The following is a 23536-nucleotide window of genomic DNA, read 5'->3' as shown; positions in this document are numbered from 1 at the left end:
TTGAACCTATGGATTTATCTACCCTTATGCTAAAACATGATTTAATGTAACATCAACATTCCACTACAGAGGAAATAAATTATGTATTCTTTATAAATGCCAAATGTACACAGATGTAAGTGCAAAGATCATTATCAAAAGCAGTAACAATTGTCCCCCCCCCCCCAAATCCAGCATAATGTCTAATATTTCACTGATTTTTCTACATGATATTTTCATCTGGAAATAATCTGTTTCATCCTGCAAAATCATCATAATGATAATCTGAGCCCTTTTAAAAATCATGTGAATTCTGCATGTTTTCCAAAGGAACATTTGCAATGCTTTTTTCCTTAATTTATTTATCAGATTTTTTTTTATCCTGCCTTTATTAATAACTCAAAGGCAGTGAACATGCCAAATATTCCTTCCTCCTCCTATTCTTCCCACAACAACCTTGAAGTGGGTTGGGCTGAGAGAGGGTGACTGTCTCAAAGTCACCCAATTAGCCTTCATGCCTAAAGTGGGACTAAAACTCACAGCCTCCTGGTTTCTAGATCAGCACCTTAATCACTACATTAATGGTCTTAGTGCTCCTTCAGATGCATTCGAAAACACATTCCGGCATCTTCCAAATTAACATTCTATTAGATATCCCCAAGTATGGATTTCAACTTCCCAAAATCTAAACCGCATAGTCCCAGCATAGCTGAGAATGCTAGTACTTGCAGTCCCTATATCTGGAAACAATGTAAGTTAGAACATGGACAGGAATGTCTGAATTCCAGTTCATCACGTGAGTGTTAATTAAGATTACTGTTGGTTAATCATCATTTGATGCCACATTCAACTGGGAATGCCCCCTTTCTTTTGAACGCCTTATTTAATCATATTCTGGTTGAAACCCTTCTTTCCCTTTCTATAAATAAAAGAAAATACATACCACTATATGGAAATTTACAAATCGTATCCCTGGAATTGCTTCTTCTCCAAACATCAGAAGAGTTTAGGCTTACAGTGAGGAGTTCATTCTTGAATGCTAGTTTGTTCTGAGATGTGGAAAGGATGGAATCACCAACACAGCGCCACCACAGATTGAGATCCGAGTCACAAGCAAACATTTTTAAGGTATTTGTAGACTTCACAGTCTCTAGTCCAAGGCACTTTTGGGATCCCAAATTAAAAAGGCGATGTTGAGAGACCCAGGTCCATAAGCTCTCGTCTGTCTCCTTACAATCTCCTAATATTAAGCGCTGGCTTTTAACTTGGATGCACTTATTAGACTTTTCATGCCGGATGGTGAAAAGATTGTTATCTGCATGAAGAAAAGAACATATTTTAGTGATTTTTCTGTTCTAACTTTTAGTAGGAACAAAGATAATACTGAAATATTATGTAGTAACACTGGAAATAATGACTGAAAATACCTGTGTCTATTTATATACTTACAAACAACATTCTCTAAGCAACAACAACATTATGTATAGTTTTTGAAAGATTAAAAAAGCAACATGATCTCAGAAGCAAATAAAGCAATATTTAAAGATAGGCAGCATCAATTTTAATATCACTATGTGCTCAATGTTTAGGAGGCCTGGAATAACAACAGCATCATCATCATCATCATCATCATCATCATCATCATCATCATCAACAACAACAACAAAGAGATTATAAGGAAAGTGTTAGCATCTCTGTGAAAGAAGTTTCATAAATGGGATAACACCTTTGCTCTTTTCCCTTGCAAAAATTCAGGTGATCAATAGATGGCAGTAAAGAGGTATCAAACATTTTAACTTTTTGCTCACTAGAGGTAACCTGGATATTTGAAGGCTAAAACTGGTATAATCTTGAGTACTATCTACTCAAACATCAGTTGAAAGGAGCATTCAGAGAAGGCCTGTAAATATGACAACATTCTTCTCATAGCTTAGTGGAAAATTGTTATGAAAACCAAAAAATGGAATGGAAGATAATAAAGATGATAAAATAAAAGCAAACAAGTAGTCCTCATTTAACAACCCCTCATTCAATTGACTTTTCAAATTTGTAATTTTGCTGAACGAGTAGTCACATGATCACAATACGGACAATCAGCTTGCAATTGTGACTTTGCAGCAGGGGTGAAATCCAGCAGGTTCTAACAGGTTCTGGAGAACCGGTAGCGGGAATTTTAAGTAGTTCAGAGAACCGGCAAATACCACCTCTGGCTGGCCCCAGAGTGGGGTGGGAATGGAGATTTTGCAATATCCTTCCCCCAGGAGGGGAGGGAGTGTAGATTTTGCAGTATCCTTCCCCTGGAGTGGGATGGAAATGGAGATTTTGCAATATCCCCACCCCCACCAAGTCACGCCCACAGAACTGGTAAGAAAAAAACTTGGATTTCACCCCTGCTTTGCAGTATCCTGTAGTCGTGTGATCTTCATTTGTGACTTTCTTTGCTGGCTTCCAACAAGTGAAGGAGAAGCCAGCAGGAGATCAAAAATGACAACCATGTGATACCCTCAGTGATTCCCTTAACAATAGCAACTGGAAATGCTGGTCCAAACTGCTGTCATTAAATGAAGACTATCTGTAATATGTTCAGCTATGTTCTGGAGTTCTTTGGAAGACATTCTCAGAAGAAACTCCATGTATAATATATTGTCTAATCCAAAGAGAGCTCAGATAACTATGTGTATCAAGTAAAATAAAAGGATTCAGAATCAGAGGCCTTATGCTCCAATAAAGCTGCTAGATTAATAAGATTCCCTAGTGGATAAATCTAGTCCTTTAAAGTTTAGGTGAATTCATGGATGTTAGAGAAAATTTATTTCTATATAGCTGTGCCTATTAATGCTTTTGGAATGTACAGATGCGTGGGCCAATCAGAGGGCAGCTAATATGTTTGAATCTCTCGGGCCCTCCCCTAACTGTCACAGTTAACAGTAAAAAAGGTGATTCTTAACAGAAACCTTTGCTCTTCAGTTTGGTATTCAGTTTGCTCTTCACCTTGCTGTTCAGTTTGATCTTCTGTCTAGTATGGCATTGTATTTTAGGATCTTCCTTTAGATAACTGTGAGCAATCTGGAAGTCCATTAGAAGAGCATTTCTGTAGTATATTGTGGTATTTCTTCTGAGGAAGAATATTCATAGATAGCATAGCTTAGAGGGAATAGATATGTATATAGATAGATAGCTGACAGTATAATTTATAATAGTAATTTAGTGATGTTTATTAATTGTATATATATTATGTTTTTATTATGTAAATAAAAACATTTGCTGTAGGCTGCTTCAGAGGCTCATTTGTTTAAGTAGAGTTTCATAGAGATAGAGGTTCACAGTTTATTGATTTATTAACCTCCATAACAATGGACGTGTCCATTCGATTTTCTTCATAGTAGTGCAATAAAGAACTGGTGAACTTTTCTAGTTTAATGCCCAATTTTCTAGTTTTATTGTTTTTATTTTATTATTAACTTTTTATTGCATTCCCAGTACTGTTTAGATTAAACAACAATTTATTAGTCTTTAGCTAATCTTTGTGGATGTAATCCTAAATATTTGCAGTCTAACCCATTAATTAGAAGCATGTTCCATTGAACCAACAGGTATTATTGCTATGTAAATATATCCTCAATAGAAATATAAGATTTACTATACATCTGATGCAAGATTAATTAATCAAATTTACTAAAGAAATACTGGAATAAAATTATCCGTAAAATGAATTAAATTTCTGGTTTGAAATTATGATCTATGTTTATATATTTATGTGCTAATGTTTTATTCATTTTAAAATTAGAAAACATTTAAAACTAAATTAAATACTTCTTAGTTAATGAAAACCAGTAAGTTGTCGAATTCTCTAAATCGGTTTTCTAGAGCTTAAACCAATTAAAACCTATTTGCTGGTATAGAAAGACCACTGCAGTCTAGTCTGATTACTAAACCTCACACCATAAAGCTCTGATGAGAACAATTTTAGTTGCTATATGCATTTAGCTTAGGCTAAAATTATGTTTTTTGTTGGAGAAAATAACCTGACATGGCACACTAAGACCACTGAATTGTGCAGAAATTGTACAGTTGTACTGTAGGTTTTCCACTGTAATAGTTATTACTCAGTTAAAATTTATTTTGCAGAGTACAAAATGTTTCTGCTTTATATTCTCTAATGATTAAATTAATAATAGATTTCTAAAAGTCACAGCAGTGAATTAAGCACCCCGCAAACAGAATACCCCGCTGACCTTTATTTGAAACCACCTAAAATATTATGCTAATCTGGGATTTGAAATATTTATTTGCAATTTACTAGCCTGAATACTGGTATGCAAAGCTTCTATCTAAAGTATGTTTATGCACTCTCAGCCTGCATGGGGCATTTCCCAGGAGGCATGCCTCGAATGATCTGTGGGAAAAAAACAATTGTGCTATGTATTTAACTGAAATGCACTTTGCAAATTCTGCTTGATTTTGAAAATGTGGCCCATGCATGGGGAAAATTGTTGAACACTCCGATGAATAAATAAAGGTATTCCCTCAACAATAATCCTGGGGAGGGGGGTTAATAGTGATTCATCTAATGGACATATTTATGTTCAGGTTTTTAATCAGCAATCCAGTATCTTGGTAATATGTTTGATTTATTATTTCATGCTTTATCAATTTTTTATTATAGCTGAACCGAGCCACAATGCTTTAATGCAACAAAAACCTTCTGGGATAAATTCCTCTTAATATATGCATTTCTAAAATAGGCAAAAGCTGATTAAATCTTATCCATGACATTACATACAACATAATTGCTTGCTTTATTAACAGTAAAGAAAAATGCTAAACAAACAAGATAAAATAGCCCTCATAGTAATTACAATTTTTGAGTTTAGCAAACACGAGGGGTGAAATCCAGCAGGTTCTGGAGAACCGGTAGCAGAAATTTTGAGTAGTTCGGAGAACCGGCAAATACCACGTCTGGCTGGCCCCAGAGTGGGGTGGGAATGGAGATTTTGCAATAGCCTTCCCCTGGAGTGGGCTGGGAATGGAGATTTTGCAGTATCCTTTCCCTGCCATGCCTACCAAGCCATGCCCACCAAGCCACACCACACCCACCAAGCCACACCCACAGAACCAGTAGTAAAAAAATTTGGATTTCACCACTGAAACACATCTTGAAAAAGTGTTATTGAAAAAAAGGAGCCTGAGTGGTGTAGGAGGCTAATGCCTCCTACTAAGGCAGCATTTAACATCCAGCTGCCTGCAATTACTGCGAGTTCAATTCTCACCAGGCTCAAGGTCGACTCAGCCTTCCATCCTTTCTAAGGTGGGTAAATTGAGGACCCCGTTTGTGGGGGCAATAAACTGACTTTGTATAAATATACAAAAGTATGAAGGCTATTGCTTAAAGCATTGTAAGCCACCCTGAGTCTCCAGAGAAGGGCGGCATATAAATCAAATTAAAAAAAAAGCAATAAAATGATACGGAATGTTGTAAAATTACCACTGACAGATGCAATGTTTAATATGTTTTGATGTGTGTTTTATGTATGTGTGGTTGTTTTTTTTGTGTTGTTTTTTAAAGACAAACTGTTTAATAAAAATTATTTTAAAAAAAAGAAAAACAATGACACAGCAAGATTTACAGGTAGTTCTCAACTTACAACCACAATTGAGCCCAAAATTTATGTTGCTAAGTGAGAAATTTGTTAAGTGAATTCACATGACGTTTCACAACGTTTCTCCCCCTTCGCTGAGCTGGGGTGGGCGTGGCCTGCTCATGACCCATCTGGCTCACAGGCCGCCAGTTTGACACCCATTCTAGAGCAACAGTCAGTAAAATCCAAAACTCTCTGGGATAATTCTGTTGATGTGGTATGCATTGCTTATTGTTCCAAAGCTGATTAGCACTTCCGGAAGTCCTACTGCTACTAATGGCAGTCTTCTAGCTGGTGGCATAGAACAAGAGGTAAGCACTGGGCATCATGCAAGCCACAGTGAAGCCAGGCCTGGGATATAAAGCACACGAGCCCAATGGCAAGTCCAGTCCAGTACTAGAAGATGGAGGACTCTAAAGGGCTCCTCCACCATCTGAGCAAGATGTTCCTCTCCTTCAACCATCTGCAACATTCTAAAAACCACCAACTAACAATGGCTACTCTGCTAACACAGCCAGTCTTGGTACCATGTGTGTATGTGTGGGAGGAGTACATTCATGAAAGATAACACATGTAAAGAATGAGTGGGACCCATGTTGTGACAATCCAACATTTGTCATTTGCTCCCCTTACCACCAACCCCCATATAGATGCCCTATTCCAAGTCAAATGTTGAAAATGTTAAAAATATAATAATCACAATAAATTCTAAATCTCCATGTATTTAGAAAAAGGTTCTGAGAAGCACCTCACCACTGAAAAGTTGTAGCATGATGAGGCAACAGATAGACAGCTCCTTTTATGTATTTGATAACTGGTTGCTAGAAGTAAAATATGAACTAAACCAATAATTTTCCCAATAAATGAATAGAACATCACACAAATATGAATTATAAATTTTGTGGTGCAAGTTATTCATAACTGATCTTGATAAAAGAGACAGAAATACCGTTAGTGAATTTCACTAACAAGTACACTTTTAAAGATTCTAGAGATGCACACACTGTATCACACTTTTGTGGAAGATCAGATCAGGAAACAAAACTATTTTTTTCTTAAATGTTTTCAAATTGATCACAATACTTAAAGTAGGGTTTGACTGATCCAAATCGAAGAGAAACCATTACTTCTCATAAATTGAAAACCACACTATTGATACAGCTTAAAATAGTGTTTGCCTGACTATGAGTCAGCAATGACTCATATTTCTGACTCAGTTTGTAATCAATAATTCTAAAATCTTTTTCACAAGCACAATGGTTAATCTAAGTATGCCCCGTGCTGTGTCTGTACATTTGATTTTTATTTGCTAAGTGAAGAAATTTGCATCTCTGTTAAATTATATTTTGTTTTAATAACAGTTAAATTGCTTTAATTTCTTAAGATAGGGTTGAATTTTCTTTCTCTCTACAAGGGAATCCCACCAAATTCCATACACCCATTATGCACACTTTGATATGATTCATTCCATGACTTTTTACAAATCATAAATAAAATTATGGAAAGTAAAGGGTCCAGAAATAAACCTTGTAAAAAAAAATCACCAAAAATCTCATTCCTTTCCACAGATGGCTTTCAGGATAGCTTTCTACCCATTTAGTACTTTTGTGATCCAGCTTTCTAATCAGAATATCACATGTCAAATGCTTTCTAAAATTACTGCATATGTTTGTAGCTTTCCTGCAAACTTATTAAGAAAATTATGAATAAAAGAAATGAAATTAAATTAATCTGGAGTGATTTGTTCTTGAGAAATCCATACTGACTTCTGGTAATTGACATATTGTTTTCAAACTATTTATAGATCAGTAACTTGAATATCTGCTGTAAAATCTTAAGTTTCAGTATCTGGTTCCTAGATCATCCTTTCTCCCCTTTTTGCAAAAAGAAACAATAATAGTGAGCCTCCAGTTTAGCATTTCATTCATTCATCAGAATCCTTCATGCCCAATCCATCACTATCCTAGGAGGCCATTAATCTGGCCCTGGAGATGAAAACTTTTTCAGAGAAAATAGAAACATGAACAGGAAATACCTATCAATCTTAACTTTAATTTTGTGTTTTCGTCTTACATTTCATAATTGTCTGGAAGTACAGATACCCTCTTACTGGAAAACATTGAGTGAAAATAAGCACTATGTACTTTTGCTCATTTATGTTAAAGTTTTGCCATCTCAAAAAAGTGTTTACTAAATAGGTAGTTCTCAACCTATGACCATTCAGTCAGTGGCCATTTTAAGATACGATGGTGCTGAACGAATTCTGCCTTTACCAAAGCCCAATGTACAATCTCTCCTGCAGCCTAAGCCATGATAACAATGCCCACTTTTATTTTTTATTTATTTATTTATTTTCAATTTATATACCGCCTTTCTCCCTGAGGACTCAGGGCGGTGCACAGCCAGAGTTAAAAACATGAAACACAAATATTAAAAACAATTAAAATCTATATAAATTTGGCCCAAAATTTAAAAAACCACAAACCAATTAAACATTTAAAAATTTTAAAAAATTTCTTCCTAAGCCAACCCGGCTTGCTGGAAAAAGTGAGTTTTAAGGGCACGGCGGAAGGCACTGAGGTCTTGGATTCTCCTTATCTCTGGGGGCAGCTGATTCCAGAGGGTAGGTGCCCCCACAGAGAAGGCTCTCCCCCTGGGGGTCACCAGCCTACATTGTTTGGCTGATGGCACCCTGAGGAGGCCCTCTCTGTGGGAGCACACGGGTCGCTGGGAGGTCGTCGGTAGCAGCAGGCGGTCTCGAAGATAGTTAGGCCCTATGCCATGGAGCGCTTTAAAGGTGATAACCAACACCTTGAAGCGCACCCGGAAGACCACCGGGAGCCAGTGCAGCTCGCGCAGGAGCGGTGTTACATGGGAGCGCCATGCTGCTCCCATCACTACCCGCGCTGCTGCGTTCTGGACCAGTTGAGCCTCCAGGTGCCCCTCAAGGGGAGCCCCATGTAGAGAGCATTGCAGTAGTCAAGGCGAGAGGTGACGAGGGCGTGAGTGACTGTGCACAGGGAATCCCGATCAAGAAAGGGACGCAACTGGCGAATCAGGCGAACCTGTTAAAAGGTCCCCCTGGTTACAGCCGTCAGATGTTCCTCCAAGGACAGCTGCATATCCAGGAGGACTCCCAGATTGCGAGCCCTTTCTGTGGGGGCCAAAGACTCGCCCCCAATAGTCAGTGATGGAGTCAACTGACTATATCGGGATGCCGGGATCCACAGCCACTCAGTCTTGGAAGGGTTGAGCTTGAGCCTGTTCCTCCCCATCCAGATCCGCACAGCCTCCAGGCACTGAGACATCACTTCAAGGGCATCGTTGGGGTGGCCTGGGGTGGAGATGTACAGCTGGGTGTCATCAGCGTACTGATGGTATCTCACTCCGAAGCCACGGATGATCTTGCCCAGCGGCTTCACATAAATGTTGAACAGAAGGGGCGAGAGGACCGATCCCTGCGGCACTCCACAGATGAGAGGCCTCGAGGTCGACCTCTGCCCCCCTGCCAACACAAACTGCGACCGGTTGGAGAGAAAGGAGGAGAACCACTGCAATACGGTGCCTCCCACCCCCAGCTCTTCCAGCCGGTGCAGCATGATACCATGGTCGATGGTATCAAGAGCCGCTGAGAGGTCTAACAGGACCAGAACAGAGGAGCAACCCCTGTCCCGCGCCCTCCAGAAATCATCAACCAACGCGACCAATGCCGTTTCCGTGCTGTGCCCAGACCTGAAACCCGACTGATCAAAGTGTTCCTACAACAGCAACTTCATGAACTAAAGATTAAAATTGATAGAAGCAAAAGAAAGGAATGTAAAGTTGGCTTGATTAATTAGGGTTAAATACGGAATATTTTTAAAAACTTCTGGAAACCATTTATGGACTTTTTGCCAATATGTAGATACAAATGACAAGAAGTTTTGGATTTGTGAATGGATAAGGGGAAGGGCTTATGATAAGAAGTAAACTTTGTATGTAATCAGATAAGGGGTGGAAAACTATTGCTTATACCAGTAATCCTTGATTTATGATCACAATTGAGCTCAAAATTTATGTTGCTAAGTGAGACATTTGTTAGGTTTTGCCCCATTTTACGACCTTTCTTGCCACGGTTGTTAAGTGAATTACTGCACTTGTTAAATTAGTAACATGGTTGTTAAGTGAATCTGGCTTCCCCACTGACTTTGCTTGTCAGAAGGTTGCAAAAGGTGATCACATGACCCTAGGATACTGCAAACGTCATAAATATGAGTCAATTGCCAACAGGCTGAATTTTAATCATATGACCGTGGGGATGCTGTGTTGGTTGTAAATGTGAAAAACAGTCATATATCATTTTTTTCAATGATGTTGTAACTTCGAACGGTCACTAAAGTAACTGTTGTAAGTTGAGGACTATCTGTATTTGTAACAATATTGGGATTTACTTCTTTAAATGTTCTTTCTATTACATTTCACCTTTTTTGCACTTAGCATTTATTTTTTCTATTTTTTTTCCCCTGATTTCAGTTTGTATTTTCTTCTAGCACTGTAAAAGTATTTTGTTTAAAAAGGAACAGAAAGGGACCTAAAAAGTCCTAAACATTGTGGTAGAGCTGTCTTAATCTTAGTTAATGTTCATTGCCATTTTCTGCCCTTTGAGGAAATGCAATAAATATTATTATATGCCTGTACCATACAGTATTTCTGTTCTTTTATGAGACAGTTACTTTTCAGCTTAGAAGATATATTGAATGCAAAAGTCATTTAGAAAACTACCAAATAAAGTTGGCAGTAGCTTCAGGAAAGACACCGGGGGCAACAGAATGAATGAAGGCATTCCACAGACAGTAGACACTATTGCAAAGAGCAGAAGAAAACTGAAGTCTAATTAGGGAGACCTCTTTTTATATATTGCATTAACTTCAGTTCAACAGCAACATTCATCACATGCCTCAATCTTTCAACACGGATGTGAGATGTGTCTTAAGATAAGTTTTATCTGGTTTGGCTCTGCAACCCAACAAGACAGTCACAGACTTCAACGGATAATTAGAACTGCAGAAAAAATAATTGCTACCAACCTGCCTTCTATTGAGGACCAGTATACTGCACGAGTCAAAAAGAGGGCTATGAAAATATCTAGACCCCTCACATCCTGGACATAAATTGTTTCAACTTCTACCCTCAACATGATGGTATAGGACATTGCACACCAGAACAACTAGACACAAGGACAGTTTTTCCCCCATGCCATCACTCTGCTAAACAACTAATTCCCACAACAGTTAAACTATTTAGTAAGGCTGTATTACTATTATTCTTCTCATCTCAGGAAAAAAAATATTTACTGCGATACAGCGGATTATCCGTTCCTTACAAGTTGCACCTGTTTAACCACACTGTACCCATCATATCCTGGTAAAAGAAATGCAAAGTCACTCAGCTTGTTTCTTACAAATCTGTGGTTGAGGACTCTGGTTCTAACCTGTAGAAGATCTGGAGACTAAAAGTACAAATGGAAGATGGAACTACTTAACCATTGTAGCACATTGGCTCATTGTTATTATTCTTTAATATAATTTTTTTTTAGTATTCTAGCCTGCAGTGCATTCAGCAAGTATTCAGATTTCCTTCAATTATAGTATGTGAAAGAAAAATGCCTGATTTTTTTAAAAAATATAATAAATAATGTCCAATCTGCATGTTCTAGATGGGTGATAGATGCAATGGATGTACCGTGCATTCAGAAAGTATTCAGACCCCCTTTACCTTTGTCAGTTTTTTAATGCTGCAACGTGATTCTACAGTTGTTGAAATTCATCTTTTTTTCTCATTAATCTACACTCAGTACCCCATAATGACAAAGTGAAAACCAAATTTTCTAGCATTAAGAGGCCTGCTCTTCAGGTAATAAAATCCTGTGCATATTCCCTCTGTCTGCCTGTCTGTAAATTAGGCCTCTGCCAACCAATTCAAATTATTTCCAAGTAAGTATAATAAAGATCAAAGCTTTAAATTCTCAACTCCAAAATAATTTACTAATAAGGATATGAATACAAGTTTGGCTTACAGTGCTCTTGCAAACTTCATAAGACACATTTAGCTGTTGTCAGAATTACAATGATGTGTGATACATATATATTAATTTTATCCCATCATTTCAATGGGTCTTAAAGCAGAGATATCACTCTGCAAGAAAGTTATAGCTGGAATTTCAGCCTATTCAAAAATTTCTTCCCTTTTGTAGTCAGTGCCATTTTTTCTGTTGTTCCTGTAATGTTAATTATTATAACATTCTGGCAGGATTCTATCCATCCAACATCAGGTCAGGTTTCCTTTTCAGTTCCCTACTACAGATAGTCCATGACTTACAACAGCTCATTTAGTGACTGTTCAGAGTTACAACCGCACTGAAAAAATGATTTATGACCATTTATTCACATACAACCATTGCAGCATCCCTATGGTCACATGATCAAAATTCAGACACTTGGCAACCTAGTCATATTTATGATGTTTGCAGTGCCTTAGGGTCATGTGATCTGCTTGTGTAACCTTCCGACAAGCAAAGTCAATGGGGAAAACCATATTTATTTAATAATCAGATTACTAACCTATCCACTGCAGTGATTCACTTAACAACTGTGGCATGGGAAGTCATAGAATGGGGCAAAACATACTTAACAAATGCCTCACTTAACAACAGAAATTCTGGGATCAATTGTGGTTATAAGTCAAGGAGTACCTGTAGCTGCATGTCTGATTTTCTGGATTGTATCTTCAACTGAGGTGAGACAGAACCAGCCCACTCATCTTGCAATTTGGCAAATGTTCCTACCATTCTGGAGTGCTATGACCACACTCTTCGGCTTCATCCATTTGACTGTCATTAGGCATGGCTCTGAGAGCCAAGATATCAGCTTCGTAACATTGCCATTTGGTCTCCAGCCATATCAAAGCAATCCCCTAAAACAGAATCGTTTTTCTACCAGGAAAAAAAAGGGAGACATTACTGATTTTTCTTCCGGAGCATCTTACTCTAGTTTATACTTAATGTGCCTGGTTGCACTCTTTGTTCCTTCAATTTCTGAGCACTGACTTTGCTAGTCCATGACTTCTCTTTCATTAAAAACCCAATGAACTCATCCTATAACTCTCATCATGATGGGTCCAATGTCGGCCAAAAAGTGTGACACTTTCATAGTATCCAGTTAAACAGCATGTCTCTGTATCTCTACCAAGAGAAAGCCACTGCAGGTACCAATTTATGGACAAGATAAAGTTACATTTTAGGTGTGTGGATGTGGGTGTCTGTTTGTGTATGTATATCTAATTTAGAGACTGCCCATCTCACTTGCAGAGCAACTCTGGGTGGGGTACAATTAAAAAATTGGAGGAAGCGCTTTAGTTCAAGTGGTCTGTAATTATCTACCAGCACCTTACCTTTCAGGACCAGATCACAGGGTGATTGTACAGAATAATTCAGGAAAGCCAAAAAAATGACCCCCATGCAAATGAGTTACAACCATTTGGGTAATTTTTCCTGCTTTCAGATTACTTCTCATGAGTCTGCATCAGGGGTGGGTTCTACTTACCTTTACTACCGGTTTGCAACAGGACTGTGCAGAAGCTTCCTGACGATGTCCAGGTCGGTGGGCGAAGCCTCTCACCAGTTTTACTACCGGTTCTTGTGAACTGGTCCAAACCGGGGGCAACCCACCACTGGCCTGCATCCCTTAACCATAAAGACACTCGGCATTCTGCTTCAAAATAAACTGTTGGAGCCTATGTAGTCCTTGACTTAAGACCATAACTGAGTCCAAAATTTCCATTGCTAAGCAATGAGTTTTGCCCCATTTTACGACCTTTTGGATACAGTTGGTAAGTAAATCCCTGCAGTTGTTATGTGAGTCGTGTGGTCGTTAAAGAATCTGGTTTCCACCATTGATTTTGCTTATGGGAAGGCGGTTGGGAGGGTTACATATGGTGATCACACATGACCTTGGGACAGTGCAATATCATAAATCCATGCCAGTTGCCAAGCACCCACATTTTCATCATGTGACTATAGGGATTTTTCAACTGTCCTATGTATGAAAAATAGTCATGACACTTTTTTTATAGTTGAACGTTTCACATCTCATCCAAGAAACTTCTTCAGTTCAGTTTAGAATTGAACTGAATAGAAATAGAACTTAATAGAAAATCTCCATCAACAATTAGCAAGAGAAATAATAAACTACAGGGGGTCCTCAAGTTACGAATGTAATGGAGCCTGCCAATTACATTTGTAATTCGAGGATTCATTGTAGTGAATCACATAAAACGAGTGTGAGAACTCCCTGCTTTCGCCCATGCATTCGATAATCGAATGCACGGGTCATTTAAGTGCACATGAGGTATCTCAGGATGGGGAAGGTCATGGAGGGGCCTAGTGATGGAACTGGCCACCTGCTTAAGACCACCCAAGGCCTCCCCCGATTTACTAAGAAGCCTCATGCTCCCCACAATTGCTTCACACACACCCTTCATGCTGCGTTGTGTCACTTACCTTGAGAAGCTCTAGTGAACTGTCTCCTCTCCAGCCTCTCTACTGCGCAAGATCACAGAAGTTCCAGTATCAGTGCACAAATGTCTGCGCGAAGCATCCTATCGGCTTGCAAACAGTTTGGGCACCGAGACTAGAAGCTTCTGGGGTTCATGATCTCATGTGACTTCAGGCACTCCTTCTCTGCAAAAGCGGGCAAGTGCCTGAAGTTGCACAAGATCACAGCCCCCAGAATCTTCCAGTCTCGGCACCCAAACTGTTTGCAAGCTGATGGGTGGATCTGGGGCAGTGGAATTGTGCTGCTTCAAAGCGTCCCAACAGCTTGCAAACACTTTGGCAAGCCTTTGCCGGCAAGAACAGAGCCCGGGGGAGGGGGGGGGAGATATGCACCAGTCCCTCTCAGGCTCCATTCTTACAGGCAAAGGCTTTTTGCAAAGACTTGCCAAAGCCTACAGAAAGATTGCGTCCCTGTAGGTTTTTGCAAAAAGCCCTTACCGGCAAGAAAAAGGGGGGCTATGTTGCAACTTTGAATGGTCGCTAAGCAAACTGTCATAACTCGAGGATTATCTGTAGTTAGAAATAAGTCCTTTCTACATAATATAAACCTACATATTATACACACACACACACAATCTCTCACACACAAGTAGCAATTATAATGTATGTGAATGAATGTTAGATGAATCCTAGTTACACTGTTTACACATAAGAGGGTGTGTACTGTTGAACTGTCATGCTTGAAAGTATTTACATATATTCCAGTAAAATGGTATACAGGAAAGTTTTAGAATAATTGCATTAGCAACGGAAATAATAATCTGTTTAGAGAGAAGCCCTTTCTAAATAATGTAAAACTGCACTATATACACAGACAATCTCTCAAACAATTATAGCATAATGTATGTGAAAGACACATAAAAGGACTTGTGTACTATTGAACTGTCATGCTTGAAAGCATTTACATGTAGTTCCAGTGAAAATGATAATACAGGAAAGTTTTAAAACATTTGCATATAACAATTTAATCCATATGAAATTACGATTTAATTTTCCCTTCAAATGTTTAAGCTCAAAGACTTTGTGATATTTATACAGTAACGTAGAATTAATGTAGGTTCAAATTTCAATCTCTTTAAAATTAAAAAAAAAAAAGTTAAAAAAAAACACCAGCAAATCCTTATCAGCGGAACCCAGTATAATCTTGCACAGACCTGCAAAACACCTTAATGGTCTTAAAGATTTCTGATGAAAAAAAATCTGTGAAATCAAACTGAAACTTCAATTCATCAGGATGATTTGGTTGCTATCCTTTTTTTCCTGCCAGAACTTCAACACTTTTCATTACTGCGCACCCCCCAAACACAATTTCTTTCTAAACACAATTTAGAAAGTCCACCAGTCAAATGTAGCATTGGAAAGAAATATGAAGATTTGCCACCACAGTTGGAGCAGGGGAAAGAGTCTTGAAGCGAAAACCAAAAGTCTCCTTCCTCCAATTCGGTTCCCCCACCTAACTCCAAAAGCCCCGCGGTTTTTTTTCTGCTTTACACTGAGTGGCCACCGAAGAGTAAGCCAAGTTTTCAACTCCAAAAAAAAAAAAAAAAAAAAATCAAACCACGCAAGGAATCTATGACAATGCCTATAAATAACTCTGGGAAAGAAAGCGAAAGGAGCCTGGATGTAGCGTGGCGAAGGGCCAACGCCGCCGTTCTGCCTCCGACGCCCATTCCCAGACCGCGGCTGCAAACGGCGTAGGTAAGTAGTCGTCGTCGTCGTCGAAGGTGGAAAATCGGGCTCGGATTTCTAAGGGACGGCCCCCGTCGACCTGATCGTCGGGGTGGGAAACTATATCCTAGTATTGTTTTCAGGTTTAAAACCTCCACAGTGCCGGAGGCTCAAAACAACAACAACAACAACAACAAACTGTCAAGTGACGGCTGTAAACTCGCGGCCTTGGCGCAAACCGGAGACTTCTTTTGCGCGCGCGCAATGCTGGAAGGAAAGGGGCAAGCTCGACTGCGCGGAGAGGAGCTGGCAGCGCAGTTCCCGGCGCTCGCTAGAGACCACCTGCCACAGGGAGAGTATCCCACCCACCCACCCGGAGAAGCAAGCGAGGGGGTGTGGGAGCATCCTCCACTCGTTTCCAAAGGCACCCACTCAACCTTCTGCCCAACCAGCCCCAATGCGTTTAAACGGGGATTTCCCATTTCCCTAACCTTCTCTCCCTCTGGGTCTGGGTGCATCCACGCCAGAGGGACCCCTCCCCCCCCCCCCCGCGCTCCGGCTTGCGCAGCGCGGTTTGTTTCTTCTTCGGCCTCCAGCCAGCCGCTTTCTCGCGCGGGGAATCCGCTCCCTAGACTGAGAGCCTAGTCGGGGTGCAGGCAGCGACCTGCCAGGTTGATTACCTGAAGAAGCTGCTCTGTTAGCGCAGCAGGAGCACAGGATGGCGACCGTCAGAATCACCCTGCAGGTGGAAACGGAGCCCTGGAGCAGCCCCCTCATCCTAAAAGAAGAGCAGGTGGGCAAATCGCAGAGGCGACGAAAGGCAGCAGCTACTTTCGCTTCACCCGGGAAAGTGTCCCCCGCGGGCGCTTCCCGAGCTCTGAGTTAACATTCCCCGCTGGGTGAGCTTCTAGGTCGTAGGGCGATGATTGGCGGAGGCGAAAGGCCAATCCCGTCTTTTTCCGCCTCTCTCGTCTCTGGAACGGTCCGTTCTGGTTGGGAGAAAGCAGGCGCGGGCTGGGAAATCCCGGGGAAAGCGGTGCGAAGGACGAGAGAAATCGAAAGAGAAAGATGCTCGCCGACCTTTTGCAGCGGGGGGAAGGGAGGGGGGGACTTTTTCCGAAGTAGGATTCCTTCCTCCCCGTATTTTCCAAATAAATCACATGTTGTATTTCTGATTTAAAGAAAGAGGGAATTGCACTCCATGGAAGTTTAGGTTACACTTTGTGTTCCTTTTTAAGGTGTGGTAAAACAGCCTAAAACAGTGCAACCGAACACAGGAAGGAAACGTCGAATTAGTTAGCACGGCGTTTCTCGACCTCAGCCACTTTTGAGGTGTGTGTGTGGACTTTCCACTCCCACAATTCCTCGATCAGGTGTAGTCCACACACATCATAAAAGTTGCTCAACATTGAGTCAGGAGAGTTATGCATTAACCATGGGGGATGGGGGCGGGTGGGAATCAAACCTTTAAACACCCAGGAGGAGCTTTGCAGGGATTTTAATATAGTGATAATGAAAGCAAAGAAAGAAAATGGTATTAAGTGATTGGGATCCGTAAACTGGACTTGCACCACTTCAGTTTTGAGCGAGAGGGAGAAAAAAACCTGAGGAAAAATAATACAGTAATAATAGCCCCATCAGAGAATGAGGTGACTGGATGGAGTCACTGAAGCAGTAGGTGTGAGCTTAAATGGACTCTAGAGGATGGTAGAGGACAGGAAAACCTGGATGAACTTTGTCCATGGGGTCGGGATGGGTTGACTTTGCAACTAACAACAACCGCAAAGCCCTACAGTCCGATTTTGATAGTGCGGGCTCCAGAAACCACTTTGGTTGGATAAGTTCCGATTGGCAAGCGCCATTTAGAAGCAGCTCTTATGAAAAGTGAAAGGATGCTTTTTCCCCCAGATTTATTATTTAAATAAATTTGCCTTTAAATCAGTGCAAAACCCGGGATGGTTTGTTAAAATAATGAAACCATTGAAATATCAATTGAAAAGCGATCCATCAATAGAGACAACATGAAGAATCAAGCATTGACATTATATCTAAAAAGCTCATAAAAACAATTTTTCGAATAATCTATTTCCCAGTAAAGATAACTTGAATCTCACTGGGATACCAGGATTGAAAATAATCTGTGATGGAAAATAATCTGTTTAGTAGCAACCAACTTCTCAGAGGAAAGGGAGGAGGCATTCACAGGAGACAAGCCTTCAAAGATTATTGTCATCAGCGAAGTTTAATGTGATTGAAACATTATACTGATGAAAGGCCACAATAAAAAATATTGTGTGTAGGATAGTTTATCATGTTTAGTAAACTTATGTATTCTGCCTTGAGTGATACAAATTACAGGTGAAATATACTGGTAGTCCTCAATTTACAACAGTTCATTTAGTGACCAAAATTAAAATGGCATTAAAGTGACATACCTATTTTTCACACTTACGAAAGTTGCAGCATCCCCATGGTCAGGTGATCAAAATTCAGATGCTTAGCAACTAACTCATATTTATGATGGGTTCAGTGTCCTGTGGTCATGTGATCATCTTTTACAACAGATTCACTTAACCATGTTATTAACAGCTGCAGTGATTCACTTAACTGTGGCAATAAAGATAATAAAATGGGACAAAACTCATAAATATTTCATTTAGCAACAGAATTTTTGGGCTCAGTTGTGGTCGTAAGCTGAGGACTACCTGTAATGAAATCAAAACTATAATATCACAATATTACAATACCCCAATCAAGAAACTTCCAAGCAAGTCAAATAAGCCAAAGCACCTCTTAAGACCACCCCCTCAACACTGACAGAACAAGCCACTAGAATATAAACAGAGTAATCCCCACTCCCTACTAGCACTGATGATGTTACCTAATTTGGGTAACGAAATGTCTGCAAGAAAAAAACCAAGCTCAAAAAGCACCAAAAACCCTTCATTTCAACCCTGTGTCAGCCCTGGAGGCCATCTTTTTCTTTGAATCTGCAGGTCTGCCACACTTAGTGCTGTGGGAAACTGGGAGGGGGTATAGGATAGAGTGGTGGAGCTATTTAGCCATAATAACATTCCTTTCTCTGAGAGTCAAGGACATTTGGGCCTGCACCTGGAGTGGCACGACTGGGAGGCATCTCCAGTTGGGACAGTGCTTTGATTGGACCATGTGATGGACATGTGGGTGCAGGGGAAGGGACTTGGACTTTCTTTTGGGTGGGGAAAACCTGGAAGCTTTCAGATTCAGGTTTTTCCAGATGTGCCAATATGATCTCTAATAAAATGGAACTTTGAAGAATTTCTAGCCTCAGAGTCTTCTTTTGTTGTGGGTGTTACTTGGAACCCTGACACTCTGAGCTACAAATATTCTCCTTTATTGATGCTATAGTAATTAATTAAAACTATAAATATTTTCCAATATGCTTTTTTCCCACAATAATTACATGCCGCTGTAGCAAATTGCTCTAAAAGGTATTCCCCTTGAATTTTTTGTGGGGTCCAACTTCAACTGTAAATCTTTTCTTACCCAGACGGCATACCATTCAGCATTTCTCTCCTCCTGCTCAAACTTATTGTTTCTGGCTGTTCCTCTGCTTCATGGCAACCATCTTGAGTGCCGCTGCTCCTAGTCTTCGGATGAGGGGGTTTTCCGAGTCAGGGAGGGGAGATGTGGCTCTCCTCAACCTGCAGGGCAGTCCCCCTTTGCTTCACCACCCCTCCAAGGTGGCTATTGAAGCCCTCGACAGGGAGAGCTCAGAACGGACCCGCAGAGGTCGCGGATCTCACACCGAAATCGCCAGAAGTTCAAAGTATCTCAATGTATCATAAAGTCAAATAAGTTAGGAAAAGAAATATGAAAAATAGACACAAAGAATGAAAATAGTGGTAAGCTTTAAATGTGAGGATGTAAGAAACTGATCTTTAGACTGTATGCTGTCTGATTAATGAAGTGATGTTAGTATTAAAAGAATAATATTGCAGCTGCATATATATATGTAATTAGAATGATGATGTGTATAAAATTATTAACATGAAGATTGATATGATAGTATAAGTGTGATGATGATGATTAACAATATATGTGTAAGTGATTAAGTCTGTTTTCCTTGATTTTTGGAATGTAATTTAAATAAGCTGTATGGTTACAGTTGAAAGAGATATTACTTGGAAAATACACCATATCCTATAGGTATTGGGAATATTATATGCAACAACGAAAAGAGAGAGGAAAATGGAGTGGAGTGGAAGGGAGTAGGAGGGTAGAAAGAGTAAGGGTAGAGAGGGGAAAGAAGACGGGGGGGGGAAAGAGAAGAGTAGAAAAGGAAGGAGATAGAAGCAGAGAAGAAGAGAGGGGAAATAGGGAACAGGAGAAGGAGAGAAGGAGAAAGGGAAGGAGAGGAGAAGGAAGGAGGGAAGTAGAGAGAAGGTGAGGAGTAGAGAAGAGAGGGAGGAGAAAGAAGAGGAAAGGAGAGAGATGTTTAAAAATGGGTGAAATATGGTGTACAGGAGAAAAGAAAACAGACAATTTTGTAGTTCTTTCTTTTTTGAGGGTTATACTATTGAAACTATAACGGAAGATAATCCGGATGCTAAAGCACAACGGGTTAGATGTTATTGCATAGTTAATATTTATATGAAAAAATAAAATTTTGTGTAAAAGATAGGAGTAAATAATATGAAATAAGGAAAATGGAATGTAATAATTAGGAATATGTTTATATGTATTGAAATGTATGATACTCAAATATCGCACCATTCACACAATGATATGTATAATTTTTTTAAAAAAATAAAAACTTGATTAAAAAAATAAAACTATAAAGTTTTGCTATTGCTATCAATAAATTTTTATTCAGTCATTCACTAGCAAATGAAAAACCAGAGTTGCTTCTGTACTGCGAGATGGGCAGCTGTATAAATGGATTAAAATAAATTATCACATTTGATGAACAAATTACAATAATTACCTTAATATACAATATGTTGGATTAAAATTTAACAGGATGGCTCTAACCTAGCATGTCCAAACGTTCGAACATTTAATGCCCCTTAAGCAGTCTTGTAATATAATATTTGGAATATAACGGAAAATAAAAATCTAATCATAAGCTCTATATGCACAAGAGGACAAACATTTTACTCTTTATGGAGCTCTTAATATGAGAGAAACTCAAAAACAGTTATTTGCTGTGATACACAATTACATTAGGAGATGCTGTGAATCAAAAGGCTTGTTTACAGAATGCAAGAAAAGCCAATATGACATTTTTCAATGCAACAACCATTTTCCATTGCAATTCCTCTATAAATCAGTAGGTTATTGCAAGAGAAAAAATTGAAAGTAAGGATGTCCTTGGATTATCTGTATTCCAGAAACCCTTGCTGAGAAACCTGGAGGGGATTTAATGCAATAAATTTGAATTCTCTATACTTCTATAGCCCTGATGTTAGGCATTATCTCTTCATCTAAGCCACGTTTCAAGATTGTTATGGAGATGAAAATGGAGAAAGGTGGATGTTCCTTGAGGCTTTTGTAGGAAGGACAGGATAAAGGCACTTTTGTTAGTTGCATCAGCTGGCAACGCCCAATGGATCTTAGCTGACTTCAGGAAAAAAAGAAGCCTAGCAAAGTTGGACCTGGCATTAGTACTTGAATGAGAGACCACTAGGAGATCCATGGCAGTAAATTATACTAGGTAGTCTAACAAAAATTCCTGGAGAAGTCTGTACAAACTGTTTTCCTATTGTGAAGTACAAGTCATCAAGAGCTGAGCTGAACATTAAACAAGGCTTGTATAGTAGCAACAGCACTACAGAAATACCACTTGGACTTATATACGCTTCACTGTCTAAGCAGTTTACAGAGTCAGCATATTGTCCTTAACAATCTGGGTCCTCATTTTTACCAACCTCGGAAGGATGGAAGGCTGAGTCAACCCTGAACCGGTGAGAATCGAACTGCCAAATTGCAGGCAGCTGGCAGTCAGCAGAAGTAGCCTGCAGTACTGCATTCTAACCACTGAGCCACCATGGCTCTTCATATTCATTTTTACCTCCTTTAATAGTGGTAAAATTTCATTCCACATGTAATTTGTCAAATTTATTTATTTTGCATTTTTTTGTCATTCCATAGATTCAGAGTGCTTCTGCCAGATCAGCCCAAAGCTGTGTGTTCATTTCACTTGGTGCGAGGTAGCTCAAATAAACACACAAAGATGTATGGGAACATCTTAAAAACTTTTATTTTTGCAAAATTACAGGTAGTCCTCGACTTAAGACCACAATTGAGCCCAACATTTTGGTTATTAAGCAAGACAGTGAAGTGAGGTTTGCCCCTTTTTACAACTTCTTTTGGCGCAATTCTTAAGTGAATCACTACAGTTGCTAAGTCAGTAACATGGTTGTTAAGAGAATCTGGCTTTCCCAAAAGGTGATCACATGATCACGCAGCACTGCAATTTTTCATAAATATGAGCCAGTTGCTAAGCTTCCAAAATTCTGATCACATGATCACTTTTTTTCAGTTGTAACTTTGAACAGTCACTAAATGAAAGGTTGTAAGTTGAGGACTACCTATATTTACGTGCAGGATTAATGTCTCAAAGCAAGCACGCCATATCTCACAACAGGTAACTAGACAGATCATACATCACACTAACAATTCTCTTTGGCTCAATAAATTTATCTTACTACACACCTTATCTTTTGGTGGGCTCTTTTTTTATTATTATTTCTTTCCTAAATCCCTCATGGGGGCAACTTATGTAACTTTTTTTTTCCTTCTAAGAACTTCTAGCATCCCCTGGTGGTGTCATCACTTCCAGACAAGATTTTATTCAGTTCTTAGTTTTTTCATGAAGCTCTCTTTATCACAGCCATGCTAACATGCTATCGAACCTGTTATCCTTGAGTTGACAGAATAGTATGCTAAATAGAGTAGTCCCCATTTTGTGTTCTGAATGTGAGACACTTTTTTTCAGAAGTCAGGTTTATTTGTCCGCAGAAGCAGTTAAGGCACCATATTCAAAAACTGTCAGCTAAAGTGGTTGATCTGAAAGAAATAAGCAAGGTCCATAGAGTCTATCAGTCTATTATACCACACCTGTATGACAGACTGAGAAATGTAGGTAATCCTAAACTTATATAACAGTTTGTTTAGCAATCATTCAAAGTTACAATGGCACTGAAAGAACTGACCTATGACCAGTGGTGGGTTCTAACTGGCTTTACTACCGGTTCTCTTTGTGCATGCGCTTTGCGCGCGATCGCATTACAAATCTGCCCAGCTGAGGTGCGGCAATCCACTCTGCCGCACTTCTCAGCTGGGCAAAAAAAAGACAAAATAAAAGGTAGGAATAGCGCGGGGGCGGGTGGGAGGGCCCAGCTCCCGAAGAAAGAGAACCAGTTTGGTGATGTAATAGCGTCACCGCTACCAGCTTGGCCGAACCGGGAGGAACCCACCACTGCCTATGACCAGTCCTCCCATTTATGACCATTGCAATATCTGCACAGTCTGCACATGATCAAAATTCAGGCACTTGGCAACCCGAAATGCGTTTATGAGTGTGGCAGCATCTCAGGATCATGGGATAACCATCTGCGACTTTCCCAGCTGGCTTCTGACAAGCAAAGTCAGGGAAGGAAGCTGGACCTGCTGAACG

General features: G+C 39.7%; 1 protein-coding gene across 1 annotated transcript in view; it reads right to left on the bottom strand.

Moving 5' to 3' along the window:
* The window catches only part of LY75 (lymphocyte antigen 75), an 86407-nt gene extending 69754 nt beyond the window's left edge, over positions 1 to 16653 (bottom strand). Inside the window, exons 1-2 of the mRNA XM_070939542.1 lie at positions 16557 to 16653; positions 923 to 1294 (exon numbers count right to left, since the gene is read on the bottom strand). Coding sequence (XP_070795643.1) covers positions 923 to 1294; positions 16557 to 16653 — 469 coding nt within the window. The remainder of the gene's footprint in view (positions 1 to 922; positions 1295 to 16556) is intronic.
* Between the last annotated feature and the right edge of the window lie 6883 nt (positions 16654 to 23536).

The sequence above is a fragment of the Pituophis catenifer genome, unplaced genomic scaffold (assembly GCF_029215685.1).
Source record: "Pituophis catenifer annectens isolate HBS135680 unplaced genomic scaffold, rPitCat1.0.hap2 SCAF_1, whole genome shotgun sequence".
Classification (NCBI taxonomy): Eukaryota; Metazoa; Chordata; class Lepidosauria; order Squamata; family Colubridae; genus Pituophis; species Pituophis catenifer.
This window is presented reverse-complemented; position numbering and strand designations above follow the sequence as displayed.